At 52.6% G+C, this 13,925-nt stretch overlaps 2 protein-coding genes across 5 annotated transcripts; one reads left to right on the plus strand and one right to left on the minus strand.

Annotated features, from left to right (window-relative positions):
* The first annotated feature begins 700 nt into the window (after positions 1–700).
* hspa12b (heat shock protein 12B) lies at positions 701–9,240 on the plus strand. 4 transcript variants are annotated; one of them, XM_061763697.1, is made up of 14 exons: positions 701–1,553; positions 1,752–1,879; positions 2,174–2,256; positions 2,374–2,501; positions 2,574–2,760; positions 3,065–3,169; positions 3,244–3,360; positions 4,248–4,425; positions 5,540–5,626; positions 5,929–6,033; positions 6,145–6,403; positions 6,580–6,710; positions 7,170–7,360; positions 7,934–9,240. In XM_061763697.1, exons 2-14 carry the CDS (start codon positions 1,795–1,797, stop codon positions 8,387–8,389), a joined length of 2,112 nt encoding a protein of 703 aa, XP_061619681.1. In that variant the 5' UTR covers positions 701–1,553; positions 1,752–1,794; the 3' UTR covers positions 8,390–9,240. The 4 variants fall into 4 exon arrangements, with proteins under 4 accessions (XP_061619681.1, XP_061619683.1, XP_061619682.1 ...); XM_061763698.1 differs by having other exon boundaries at positions 703–1,553; positions 6,607–6,710; XM_061763699.1 differs by lacking the exon at positions 5,540–5,626.
* On the minus strand, positions 9,174–13,875 carry cct7 (chaperonin containing TCP1, subunit 7 (eta)). Its single transcript, XM_061763709.1, has 12 exons — positions 13,743–13,875; positions 13,126–13,209; positions 12,980–13,049; positions 12,802–12,908; positions 12,414–12,592; positions 11,851–12,022; positions 11,607–11,771; positions 11,349–11,537; positions 10,681–10,778; positions 10,479–10,611; positions 10,156–10,362; positions 9,174–9,735 (listed from the first exon to the last, which is right to left on the minus strand). The coding sequence occupies exons 1-12, from the start codon at positions 13,746–13,748 to the stop codon at positions 9,508–9,510; spliced, it is 1,638 nt and encodes a 545-aa protein (XP_061619693.1). The 5' UTR covers positions 13,749–13,875; the 3' UTR covers positions 9,174–9,507.
* Between the last annotated feature and the right edge of the window lie 50 nt (positions 13,876–13,925).

Here is a 13,925-nt window from a genome sequence, read left to right on the forward strand (position 1 = left end):
TGTTGTCCTAGCTTTAATATTTTCATTTTGCTTCTAATCCTTCATATTTGCAAATCCGGCCAGAGTCGAAAATATTTGCACCGGCAGGAGGCTTGAAACAAGTCGAGTAGTGTTATTATCACGGCTGCCTCGCAGGGTTTGAATCCCAGAGGCGCTCGGCTCCAGAACCCCCAATATTCATTCATAATATAAGATTGATATTCTGGGAGGGTGCAGTGCCTGGAATCTACAGTGGAGGGCGACAGTCACACAGCGTGAGATTGCTTGAAACGCACTCAACCATTTGACCCCAACATTTGACCCCTCCAGTGAGACGCGAACACACTCTTGGCTTTGGATGACGTACGCTACGTTCTTCTTTTCATTGCTTTTTTATTTTTTTTATTTTTGCTACTTGCTGTGCCGCACAACATGCAAGTGTGTACTTCCTGTATGCGATGAAGTTTTTTGGAATCCAGTGTTTACTTGCCAATAAAACATATTACCAGTTTGTGTGTTTGATGATTGCAAATGTTTCTACAGACGGCTATCGAAATGTCGGAATATTGAGTTGTGTGTGTGTGTTAGGGGTGTGCCTCAGTTTGCTCAGGACTTCCAGGGTCCGAAAGATAACGTGGAATTCATGAGAGGATTGCTGTGCGCGGGTCCCTTCCTGTCACCTGACTCCATCACTTCCTATGTTTGGCTTCCTGCGCGGACCTCGAAGGCGCGACACACATCTCGAAGGCCGTCTGGCATCCGTTTGATGTTTTTTGGGTCCCAAAGCCGGCCGGCGGTCCTCGCATCATCGCGGCTAACGCAAAGCTGCGTGCTGCTAAAACACAGCAAGCGCTCGAGTGAAGTACATTCGCAAAGGCACGGCGACGTAAACTCAAAAGAAAAGCAACGTGATGGTGGGGTCCGTTTCGGGGCCTCCCGGATTAGGAACAGTGAGCGCATACGTGCCCGGTAATGGCTTCCAGATTTCAAAATCGAATTACTCTGCCGTGCGTCGTGCGAGAACACAGCCCAGAGCCGCCCCGATTTCCTCTGGCCAGCTAGCGAACGCAAGCCGGTCGAGGCGTGACGCACGTGACGCTATGGTTGACCAACTCGGCTCGATCCTCGTACATGCGTGTTCCTTCGACTCTGCCGACGTCACCGTGCTCGAGGCATAAATGAAAAGAGATGCAGATAAGACAGGAAGAAGCAATTCAACGGAGGAAGAGCAGATCGCGCAAAGAGGGCGAAACAACGCGATGCGATGCACGACGCGCGCTCCCCTTCGCTCAACAATAGAGACCCCTCAGTCTCCGTCTCACGCGCAAAAAGTGGAGGTAAATCCCCTCCCCTCTGCTGTCACAGTCCTCCCATTGCCGCTACTCGTGGTCTCTGCCCCTTCGGCGCAGAGCGGAGAGAAGAGCGCACACACTGAACGCGGGCCCACCCCCTTCGGGGAAAGAAAAGTGGACCTTTTGTTAGAGGGAGAAACTCTCTGACAATTTTGCAGTGGAAGAAAGGCCTCCTCACTGCTAAAGGGCACAACAAGTCGTGTTGCGGCAACACTCGAGGGGGTGAGTTGACTTTGGAAAGAAGAATTTGCCTTCTTTAGTGCTTTTCAGAATCGGCTGCAAAGCCCGCGATTGCAGCTTTTCATTTCATTCCGATTGTTATCAGGAGCAAAATGGTGCCGGGAACGTGTTGCCCGTTGTCATGTTGCTTCCGTAGCCACCTGAACGCAGTAGTTGAACTTGTTGTGACCTTTGTTTCAGCCCCTCCATAGGAAGATGGCGTGACGCCGTGTCTGTGCACAACATGTTGCTGTCTTCCCTCCCAGATCGCGGCTCCCGTATAATGGCTGACGCCGAGCGGCCGGACCCCTGCGGCCCTCCGTTGTCACGTGAGCAACGCATATACGCTTTATCGTCGAGGGCGTGAAAAGGCGCTGACCTCCGCATGCGCTCGCCCCCCTTTATTATTCCAAAGACATTCCGGCCATTTCTTCTCACGTAATCATGTAAAGTGTGTTTCCACGCCAAAGCGCTAACGAGCAGGGAGAAAAGCGTCAGCCTTCCTTTTTCCTTGCGATAAGACTTTCCACGCACTCTTTGCATGGATTTTCCAATGTGGAGCTTTTCCAGGCTTTGTTTTGGCATTCCGTACATATTCTACTCATCTATTCTGTTCTTCACAGGCGACAGTTTGTCAGCGCCGTCTTCGTCAGCCACGCGGAGAAATGACTGCAGCATCGCACCCCTCACGCCGTCAGCCTCGCCGGTAGCGCCACACACGCGCGAGTGCTTTGTAATAACCTCGGGCAAAGTGATTTGGACCGCTAATGAGACGCATACACCCGCGTACATCTGAATCGTCATGGCTGTTTTTGCTTCTCAGAGGGCGGAGGTCAGACCGCGGATGGCCTGTCCATTCTCGGTTGTCGTGGCAATCGACTTCGGGACGACCTCTAGCGGCTACGCGTTCAGCTTCACCGAGGACTCGGAAGCAATAATACACGTCATGAAGTAAGCGGCCTTCTGGCCTTTCATCAATTCTACCGCTTCGTAGCCGTAAGGATTCTTTTTTTCCGCCCGTAGGCGCTGGGAGGGCGGCGACCCCGGCGTAGCCGACCAGAAGAGCCCGACGTGTCTGCTGCTGACCCCCGACTTGCGCTTCCACAGTTTCGGCTTCGCGGCGCGGGACTTTTACCACGACCTGGATCCGGACGAGGCCCGCCACTGGCTCTACTTGGACAAGTTCAAGATGAAGCTCCACAGCGCTTGTGTGAGCCTGCTTTCGACGTACAATACATCTACATGCGGCGACGCCCCAGGCGGCAAAAGCGCTCAGAGTGCAGGTCTTGATTCAACTCCTTTACTTCAAGTCCCTGCAAATTGGAAACAAAATGTCTTCGAAATTTGACACCCCACAGAGAAGTGTTGTTAACAACCCTGCCAAAAAAAGTAACAAGACTATTTTGACAAAGTAAGGAGGAGAGAGTACAGATTATGTCTACTGTTACTTCCCGTCGCTGAGCCCCACACACATTTGTGTGATGTATTCACGTCAAAGCTCGCGTTCGCCGCAGGATCTCACAATGGAGACGGAGCTGGAGGCGGTTAACGGTCGGAGGGTGACGGCCATTGAGGTGTTCGCGCACGCCCTGCGCTTCTTCCAGGAGCACGCCCTCAAGGTACGGCGCCGGAGGACCGCTGAGCACGCGCTCGAGATTGGCGAAACATGCGAGCTCAGCCGCTGTTGTTTTAGGAGGTGAAGGAGCAGAGCTCGTCTGTGCTGGAGCGAGACCAGGTCAGGTGGGTGATCACCGTTCCTGCCGTGTGGCGACAACCTGCCAAGCAGTTCATGAGAGAGGCCGCGTACGTGGTTAGTCAAAGTCCTTTTTCTTCTACGACTGCGGTACACCTGCACCGGCATCTACTGCGCACTCGTGGGCGTACACCGAACACTTTTCAGGCGTGTGCGCGTGCGCGGGCATCCTGCTGGTCATGATGTCATCAGCGGGGAACAATGAGCGAGACCGGCGCACAAACACGGGAAGTTGGGAGCAGACGCCGCCCTGCTCGCAACCACGCACACACTGACAGTATGTACAGTATGGACACCGCTCCACTCTTAATGACATCCACCCCCTCCTCAGCCCCCCCGACCACCTTTCACCTTATGTTTCTGTGGCACAGCTGTCCTCCTGTGTGTGTGTGTGTGTGCGTGCGTGCGTGCGTGCGTGTTCACCCAGCGTGCCCTCTTTTCGCCATCTCTTGTCGACCTCCGTTCCATCCGACTCCATTGTACGCTTTTGCCACGGCTTCGATTTTGGAGTCTTTGAGCCATTGCACCCTAAATTAATATTCAACAACGCTTTCAAAGGCGGCAAAGTCATTTTAAGAAACAACTGTCATGTGTGCCAATGTTGCGCCCTTTGTAATGAGACCCATTGGCGTTTCTTGCCCATTTTGGGAGGTGCTCAAGCGCCCCTAAACCGAATCCCAGCACCCCTAAAATGTGTTTATTTATTTATTCATGGCAATCCAATCCATTTTTCTTTTCGGCCGTGGCTCAGCATTTCAGATCAGATCACAGACTTTCACAAAAACATGTTACGCTTCTCTTTCATAAATGTGGGAGCGATTTTGCCTCAATGTCCGCTCCTCCAAGCGGCCCCGATAAGGCCGTGGAGTTTCCTTGTTCGTGATGACCGACGAACCCCGAAGCGCGCTATGCTGATATTGCCACTCGGTTCCTCGTCCTCCTAGGCGGGCCTGGTGTCCGCCGACCGTCCCGAGCAGCTCCTCATCGCTCTCGAACCGGAGGCGGCCTCCGTTTACTGTCGCAAGCTCCGCCTCCACCAGGTGACCGACCTGAGCCTGCGGCCGATCGCAAACGGCACGGATGCCGACGGATCGCTGGCCTTTGACTCCAGCTTCAGACAAGGTAGGGGACCGAGCGGCGTTTGTGCAACACTGAGCTGGAAACACAAAGCGAGCTTTCAAACGGGGTAGCGGGAGGCACGAATATTTCCGCCGACCCTCACCCCCTCCCCCCTTCTCCGCTGCACAGCTCCGCTTACAAGTCGCCGAGAAAGCATTCAATCTCACGCACAAAGACGCACGCTAAACACAGGCTCTTGTAATTGGAACAAGGTGCGGCCAGACGATGATGTCACCCCCTCCTGGCTTGTCACTTCAACTCCATTTTTTTCCCCCCTCACTTCACTCGCTGTATGAGGTTTTATTTTTTAACGATATGCTCTGCTCATGCGCTTGGCCTCGTCGTCCCAGTTTTGCTATCTTAAGCTATCCTTCCACCTCAGTTTTCCTCCAAAGATAACACCGGGGAGTCATTTGTACACGCACAAATGTGTTTTATGTCAATCGGTTCCAGATTTGCACACATTGGGAAGGGCGTACGATGGCCCTTTTCTTTGTTCTGCATCACAAACACACCCGAGCTCAAAGGACAAAAGTCACTGCGACTCTGCAGGCCTGAGGGGCTTCTGATTCCGAGGCCACTCGGACAAACACGCCGCACTGCGAAAGTAGGCTGGCGGCTGCGCTGTCGTCTATCCCGGCTGACTGGGCGAGAGGCGGGGTACGCCCTGAATCGGTCGCCAGCTAATCGATGGTATTTTAATGAGGAGAAATAACACTCCGAAATATTGTACTTCATGCAATCATGATCAGTCCTGCCTAGAAATCAAGTGGGATTCATAAAAAGGTTTCATTGAGACATCTCTACTCCGGTACTACACTAATATTAGTCGTTCTATGCAAAGGATAAAGAATATATGACTGTGACTACTGCTAGATGATGTGTCTAAATGTTGTTGCGGCACCGTTTGTGTTCAAGTGATGAATCCCCGCAACACAGAAAAAAACAAAACCTCCGCTAATTGGAAAGTGTGTCGGGTTGTGTTCACTGCCCTCGTATCGCAAGTCAAAGCAACAAATGGCTCAAATGACCGCTCGTATCCGGGAAAGTGTGCAAGTCGGGTCACTCGTATCTCAAAGCGCCTCTCTACCGTTCTTGTTCTCTTTGCGCGTCGCAGCCAGGGAGCAGTTGAGGCGATCCAGACACAGCCGGACCTTCGTAGTCCAGAGCGGAACAGGAGAGCTGTGGTCCGAGCTGCTGACCGGTAAGGTTTGCGTCTTCCTCCTCTGTGTGTTTTAGTGATGATTTTGAACTTTCACCCCGCCGCTGGCTGGTCATGAGACGCCATTTGCTGAGCTGTGCAGTTCCAATTATGTGTTGCGTCACTTTGGCTCACGTTCTTCGACCGGATAGTAAAATTGGAAAGGAAGTGACTCGTTTTGCTGCTTTTAAAAATGCCTTTTTCAGAACCAACGCTGGCCCGGAGCGAGCGCAGTCATTTAAGATGCCGAGAGGCTGTTTGTGCTGGTCCGAGCAAATGAAGTTCCAGAACATTGTGTTCTGCAGGTGACAAGTACGTTGTAGCGGACTGCGGAGGAGGAACAGTGGATCTGACGGTGCATCAAATCGAGCAGCCGCAGGGGACGCTTAAAGAACTCTACAAGGCCTCAGGTGCTTTTGGTCTCCAATTTGGATGGGATTTCTTTGCTCCATTTTAAAAACTAAAGAATGTGCCACCTTTTCATGTTGCACAAATAGTGAACGGATTCTCTTCCCGCTCAGGCGGTCCGTACGGCGCCGTCGGCGTGGACCTGGCCTTCGAGTCCATGCTCAGCCAGATCTTCGGGGACGACTTCATCCGGAGCTTCAAAGTCAAGCGGCCGGCCGCCTGGGTGGACCTCACCATTGCGTTCGAGGCCAGGAAGCGGACGGTGGCGCCGGGCAGGGCCAACGCCCTCAACATCTCCCTGCCCTTCTCTTTCATCGACTACTACAAACGACACAGGGGGCAGAGCGTGGAGGCCGCCCTGAGGAGAAGCAAGTCAGTGTCTGCGTTTGTCTTTGGAATCACACCCGATGCACCACAGTGTGCCCTATTTCTCTCGTCCACTGTCGATGATTTGGGAATCAGTGAACAATTGCTAACGCAGTCGCTGTTGCAGTCGGAATCTTCCATCTTATTTCCTCTGCCCTGATTTCACATATAATCCACTATAGCTTGACTGCAACGTTTGCGTGTTCCAGTATGAACATCGTCAAGTGGTCGTCGCAGGGCATGCTGCGACTTACCCAGGAGGCCATGAACGAACTCTTCCAGCCCACCGTCGCCAATATTGTGCGACACATCGGTAAGAATCGTAATATCAGTAGCGTTCGTGAGAGTACAAAAGAGCAAGCGGACCGTTGAGCTTCCATATCACATAGGCGAGGCTAGTTTATTCAGTCGGCATCCAGTTCCGAGCGCTTTACAGAGGCAAGGAAAGAGCGTATGGCAACACTCACAAGCATATATTCTTTATCCTCTGCGAAGAAAGACACAGCGGCTTTCTAAGGAGTTTTGACTGTCTCCGTGTATTCGACTGCCCCCAGGTAGCCGAGGTGTTCGCATCAGCGAGAGCAGCACAATGTCCATTGAATTGAAGCAAAAAAAAAAAAAAAAAAGAGGAGCAGAAACTGTTTATTTACAGTCCAATTGCTGTATGATTTTATAAAGTACAATCATTTGTCTTATTAAAAAGACAGAGATGAGAAATGTTCTCTTTACTCGTCGTGTTTGCTGTGTCTTCTCGCTGCGCCGGCCGTTGAAGAGGAGCTGATGTCCAAGCCAGAGGTGCGCGGCGTGCGTTTCCTCTTCCTGGTGGGCGGGTTTGCCGAGTCGCCCATGCTGCAGAAAGCCGTCGACAAAGCGCTGGGACGCACGTGCCGCGTCATCATCCCGCATAACGTTGGTCTGACCATCCTGAAGGGGGCGGTGCTGTTCGGGCTGGACCCCACTGTGGTAAGGGCACGCAAATACAGTAATGGGGACCGAGCCCTGCTGCAAATCATTGACACCCCCTCACCTGTATGGCACATCCCAAAAACATGCACGGCAGGTCCGTAGGTGTGAACGTGAACGTGAGCGGGAATGGTTGTTTGTTTATATGTGCTCTGCGATTGGCTGGTGACCAGTTTTGGGGTGTACCCTGCCTCTCACCCGGAGTCAGCGAGGATAGCGACCCGAGTGAGGATAAGCGGGGTCAAAAATGGATGAACGAATGAGTGCTCGCTTCAACCTGTTCATTTGTCACTCCCAGTTGACTGTAAAAGTGACCCATAAAACAAAAGACAATTCAACATTGTCTATTGAAACACCACAAATCCAAACCAAACCATAGAGGGACAAAAGGCTACTGGCTTAATGCTAACATATAATGTGAAACAACATAGACAGGCTAACGGAAATTAGCATAGCTCTTTAAAATCTGCGCTATAGCCAGGGTGCAAAAGATGTTTCCGTCTTGTAGCTGGGGTTGGGTGTCACTGTCACTGTCACTTTGCAATCGTTTATTGCAAGATTGCTCCCTCCCAGGTGCGAGTGCGCCGATGCCCGCTGACGTACGGCGTGGGCGTCTTGAACCGCTTCGTGAAGGGGCGCCACCCTCAAGACAAGCTCCTCATCAAGGACGACCGGCAGTGGTGCACCGACATCCTGGACCGCTTCGTGTCCGTGGACCAATCGGTGGCTCTGGGCGAGGTGGTGAGGCGGAGCTACACGCCCGCTCGCCCGTGCCAAAGGAAGATCATCATCAACATCTACTGCAGCGCCACGGACGACGTCACGTATATTTCGGACCCCGGGGTCAGGAAATGCGGAACGGTGACGTTAGAACTGCCGGAGGCGTTAGCGGCGCCAGCGGCGGGGGGCTCGGCGAGGAGGGAGATCAGGGCCACCATGCAATTCGGGGATACGGAAATCAAAGTTACGGCCGTCGATGTCATGTCCAAACGCTCCGTCAGGGCTTCTATTGACTTCCTGTCAAACTGAAGAGCTTGACATTCAAATAGAATGCAGTAATGCTAGTTTGTAGAGCAGCGGTGTCCCAAGTCCAGCCCTCTCTCCATTTTGGAAAATTGTCAACAAAAAACTGAATTCAGAGATTTGGTTCTAAATACATTCTTCACGTTTGAAGATAACTGCTGAAAACGTGCTAAGACTGAGAACTGTGTAGTGGAGATGAAACCATTTCAGTTGTCCTGATTTTTGGGAGGCTGCCTGACGCACGTTGTCGCTCCGCCTCAACTTGAGAGCCTTCGTTCGCATCAGCCATCTAGCGATGCTTCCGCCCCGAAAACGCACGTTCCCCTCAGAGAGCCTGGCCACTTTAGAGTGCCTCGTTGTCGTGTGTAATAGCCCGGTCAGAAATGTTCTCAAGTCCGACTTGACGGCCAGTGTGTGGTCCAATTCGGGTTCGATTTTTGAACATGTCACACTCAACGCTTCGGACACTCTTGTTGTAGGTTAACAACCCAAGTATAGTACCTGAAGTGAGAATATACCATTACCTCATTTTAATCCACCGTACTTCCTGGCGCAGTCCAACATGGCTGTCCTCCACCAATGAACTTCAAGCTGGGAGCAGCTCAGAATGCATGGTCCAGGAATTGTGTTTTGACCCTGCAGCTTTGGTGAAAGGACTGATTAACGTTCCCCGTTTAAATGACCGGCATATGACGAGTTTGTTATTTTTCCACAATGCCGCCACATTTGGGAAAAAATTTGCTGTGTCCACTCCGAGTGTTAAAAGTAGCACACGCAAGCCCTCGGTAAGTTGATTTCAGAGGTGCATTTATTGTTAAGAATGGCCCAATAAATACATGCACACGGTGCAGATCCTTTCAGTGCTTTTCTTTCCATGTTGGTCACATAACACAAAACCAGATGGGCCCCCGAGAATGGAGAGAGAGAGAGAGAGAGAGAGGTGCCACATGACAGCTGACAAAACGGCGGTGCTTGGTAAGACGCACACACAAATGAAGCCAAAACAAACCGGAAGGAGTTGAAAGTTCTGCAAATGCGGGTTGCTCAATTCTACCATCCGACAGCCTGCTGACATCTCTCCATTTGGATCTCCGACGCAGCTAGAGTTTGGGGTGGGAGGGGTCTTAGTGGGCGTGGGGTCTTCCGCGCCCTCTGCCCCGTCCGCCGCCCGGGGGTCCGTCGACAGCGCTGCGCGGGTTCTTGATGGTCTCGTCGACAGACAGGATGAGGCAGGCCGCCTCGGAGGCCGCGGTCAGCGCGTTGATCCGAACGACGGACGGCTCCCACACGCAGGCGGCAAAGTTGTCGGCGATGTCCTCGTTGTTGATGTCCACGCCGTACCACATGCCGCCCTGCGGTGAGAAGCGACGTCCGTTTCAGGTATCTTACTTTATTCTTCCGATAACTTTCTACATTGGAACGCTATAAATGGCGGCGCCTTGACAATTTGTTCCACGAGCACTCTCGGCACTGAAAACATTCCTATCTACGTTGCCATTAAATTAAATGGACTGCACTTGTATAGCGCTTCATCGACACCATGTCAGTGTCACCAATTCACACCCCGACCACCGATGTTCGCTTTTTACCAAACTGCTGCTTGCTGTGAGTTCATACAACGCTTGCATCCCAAAAGTAATCACAGACGAACGACAGCTTGCAGGCCGAGAAACTCAAGTGGTGTCACACGTACAGCATCCGAAGGCACAAGCGTATATGCGAGCATGTGTACGTCACTGAAGTCCAGCAGCCTGCTGTGGCGGCTTTCTTACCTGAGCGTGTTTCGCGCGCAGCTTGTTGAGGATGTTGGTGGCGTCGAAGCCGGCGTTGTCGCACAGCTGCCTGGGGATGACCTCCAGGGCCTTGGCGTAGGCGCCGATCAACAGCTGCTGCTTCCCCGGGATGGTTCTGGAATAATCCCGCAGGTACTTGGACAGCTCCATCTCCACAGCTCCTCCGCCCGCAACAACAGAGTCGTTCTGGAAAAGGGCAGTTGAAAGGCCGTCGACCCGGCCGGCAAATATTCGTACCCGGAGCGTGAAATTGTTCGGGTGTTCCACCGCTTCGATTGTATTTCGAGCGTCTCTCTCCCCACCTTGATGGCTCTGCGCACAATCATAATGGCGTCGTGCAGCGAGCGCTCCGTCTCCTCCGTAAACTGCTCCGCCCCGCCGCGCAGGATGATGGTGCACGTCTTGGTCTTGGGGCAGCCCTTGAACAAGTTGTACCTGCGCCAGAGATCCAAGTTGACGCCGACCGCCAGTCTCCGCGGAAGCGAAGACGACCGACAACCTTACCTTTCTCCTCCGATCTGGACCTCCTCAAAGAGCTCACACTGCCCCAGGACGTCGTCTGACAAATTACCAACAGAAGTCTGAATGGAGCCCCCGCAGGCCTGGAGGTCACATGACACAATGCGGTTTGCTTGCAATCATTCCATCCATTGTGCTGCAGCGTAACCACTTTCACTTAAGTACAGTGGAGCCGCGCACACTCGCAGTTCGGCACCCGCACATTCACCTATTTGCTCTTTTTGGGGGGAAAGTTCACTTAGTTTGACAGTAAACTGGGAGTGGCACTAAACAGCTTGAAGCCCGTTTTTGGATGAATTGTTCCATTTTTGCCAAACTGCTGCATATTGTGAAGCGACTTTACCGCCGCCATACAAGGGCTCCTATCTCAAGTTTGTGCTCGAAAGGTCAAAGCAAGATCAGCCGAATGACGGCTCGTATTTGGAAGAAGCCGTACGTCGGATCCAGGCACTACTGGACATACATTTTGGCGGCGTGTCGTGAGATTTTTCCGATGCAATTTTCACCCGCGGAGGTGACAGTGCAATTTGGGTTGCTGTTGAAATTTCCCCCAAACGCCCAACATCCTGACCTTTTTGTGAGTACTGGCTCAAACAAGGTAAGGAAAAACTATTCGGTTGTAACGAATCCGATGAGGAGTTCTGGTGTCCTACCATCATGGTCCTCTTCAGGTCTTCCTCCTGGACCCTCCCGGCACAGAACAAATCTCTGTCCGCAAAATACTGAGTGGCCACATCACCTATGGGCAATTTGGACAGAACCACTTTGGCTCCCGACTGGCAGATCTTCTCCAACTTGTCGTAAAGGATGCTCCACTCTGCGTCCACGATGGCTTGATAGTCCTGCAGACGAGAGCCAGAGGCTTAACAACAAGAGGGGACTCGGACATCCAGCGTCGGGGTCTCCCGTACCTCCACACACTTCACTCGAACCTCCGCGTTGTCCTTCTCGGCCTTCAGCTCCAGCTCCACGTTGAGCAGCGCAATCTTCGGGGTGTCGTAACATTTGGGCTGCATCTCGAAGCCGGCGTAGGAGAAGGTCTTCTTGAAGGCGACCCCGGAAATCAACTGGGAATCCTGGGGGGTGGGAGGGGGAAAGGTCATAGTCAAATTCTAAAGTTGAGCTTTGCCGGAGGGAAAAAAAAAGGAAACCCACCTCCAGACCTCCTCCCTGGACCTTCTTGATCCCGATCATCTTGAGGGACAGTAGCTCATCCAGAGACATGACGGCATCCACCACCATCTTGGAGAAGAACTCCTTCTGCCCGGCAATCAGCTTGGAGTTGAGTGCCGTGGCTGCACACTTTTCCAACAACTGCCTCTGCTCTCTGAGGAGACCGACAGACACGTGTGGAAAGCTTCTTCCAAATCAGCTTAAGGTCCACGCACTAGTATCCTCCCGAATACGACACTTCGGTGCACTAGAAGAACGACCGTCTTACAGTGGGGATGGTGGGGGGAAAACCTTTTTTTTTAAAATGTTACTACTGTGGCAAAACTACTAATAGGGCCCAGGAGACTACTAGTGCCTAACACATACCTAGTAGTACTACCAGTACAGTGGAATAGTTTACTATTAAGGTTTATATGTATAGTGGGCCAAAAGCGGCACTAGGAGTGTGTGTGTGTGTGTGTGTGTGGGGGGGGGGGGGGGGCTGAGGAAGATGATTGGAACAAATGATGCTCCAACCGAAGAAGAAAGAAGAGGCGAGCGCTCACTTTTTGTCGTTTTTCTTCACAGGCACGGCGATCTCCCCGATCTTGCCGACGGCCAGAGCGGTGGCAGTGCGGAACGCTCGGATGATGGTCTGGGGGTGGAGCCCCTCCTCCGCGTACGGCTTCAGCTGCTTCAGGAACTCCGCGGCCAGGAGCGTGACCGAGGTGGTGCCGTCTCCGACCTGATAGCGAGTACCACACGAGACGGTCAACTGGGGGCTGCGATCCAGAGCTTCCGTTTAGGCTTGGGAAGGAAGCAAGTTAAAATGCGCAGTTGGAAGTTTCCCGTTGGAATAAACTGGGAATTGAGGATGATTGATTTTTGGGGTTCAAGCATAACATTTTTGTTCTGGAATTTTGCAAGCCTTCCCGCATCAGATATACACAAGACCTCGGCGTCCTGAGACCGGGCGATGTCCACCAGGGTCTTGGCTGCAGGGTGGACCACATCCAGCAGCTTCAGGATGGTGGCCCCGTCGTTGGAGATGGTGGCCTTACCTGGAAAGCACAACGCTCCCGTTTAACGCGGGCGACCGGCTCAGAACCCCCAACGGCGTTCCCTTTCTCACCTCTGCTGTCTACCATGAGTTTGTCCATGCCTCGGGGCCCCAGCGTTGTCCGCACAGCCTCGGATATAACCTAAAAGACGGCGCGCAGGCACAGTTCACGCATTGTTCGGCCGAAGGCGCTCGCACGAGCGGAGAGATTTGCAGACCTGGCAGGCATTGATGTTGCTGATGAGCTGCGGGATCCCCTGTGACGTGTCTGTGCCTTCCTTCAGCAGGATAACCGGTGTGGGCTGCGAAGATGAACAATTGAACGTTTGCAAACGTTAACAGAATTGGCTGCGCATCACGTTCTTATGTCTGAGGCAACAATTACGTCCGGGATTGAAGGCCCCGTCGCAATTGAATAATGAGCTCATTTGGCCCGTCCCGTTAGCGCTGCGCTCGTGCTGCTCCAGCTTTCGTTTCGTCCAGTACAAAGAGGCTCGCAGCTGAGCCACAATCTCCATCACAAACGCGGCGCCCGGTAACACGTGACGGCCGTTTACGTTTCAACTCCGATCGCTTTATTGATATTGTTACTATCCGCAATCGCGAACGTCACCGGAAGCATCGCTTTATACGCCCATGGACACTTGTTAGCCTCCCGGTGCTAACAGTATTTTGAGGCCCTTTACAATGTCATGTGCTTAAATAATGGCTCCCCGCCATAAAGGGCGAAATGGCGTGTCGTCCCGGGTTACTTGGCGTGCAAACCGACGCCACGAAACGCTGCGATGGACACGGATTGTCCGTCGCAAAGCGGCATGGCGGATAGCAGACTCACCATCATCTTCGCAGTTCTTTCGAGAAGCTCAGGACCGGCAAACGATCCCACAATGCTTTGCTGTGGTGCGTTCAAAGCATGAGGGGATGTTTGCAATGACGCAACCACAAAACGTCCGTACTACACCAGCTCTGGAATCAGATTTGAGCCAAAAAGATTCACACTTTTCGCTTACGTTTCAGT

This window comes from Phyllopteryx taeniolatus, chromosome 23 (assembly GCF_024500385.1).
Source record: "Phyllopteryx taeniolatus isolate TA_2022b chromosome 23, UOR_Ptae_1.2, whole genome shotgun sequence".
In the NCBI taxonomy this organism is placed as follows: Eukaryota; Metazoa; Chordata; class Actinopteri; order Syngnathiformes; family Syngnathidae; genus Phyllopteryx; species Phyllopteryx taeniolatus.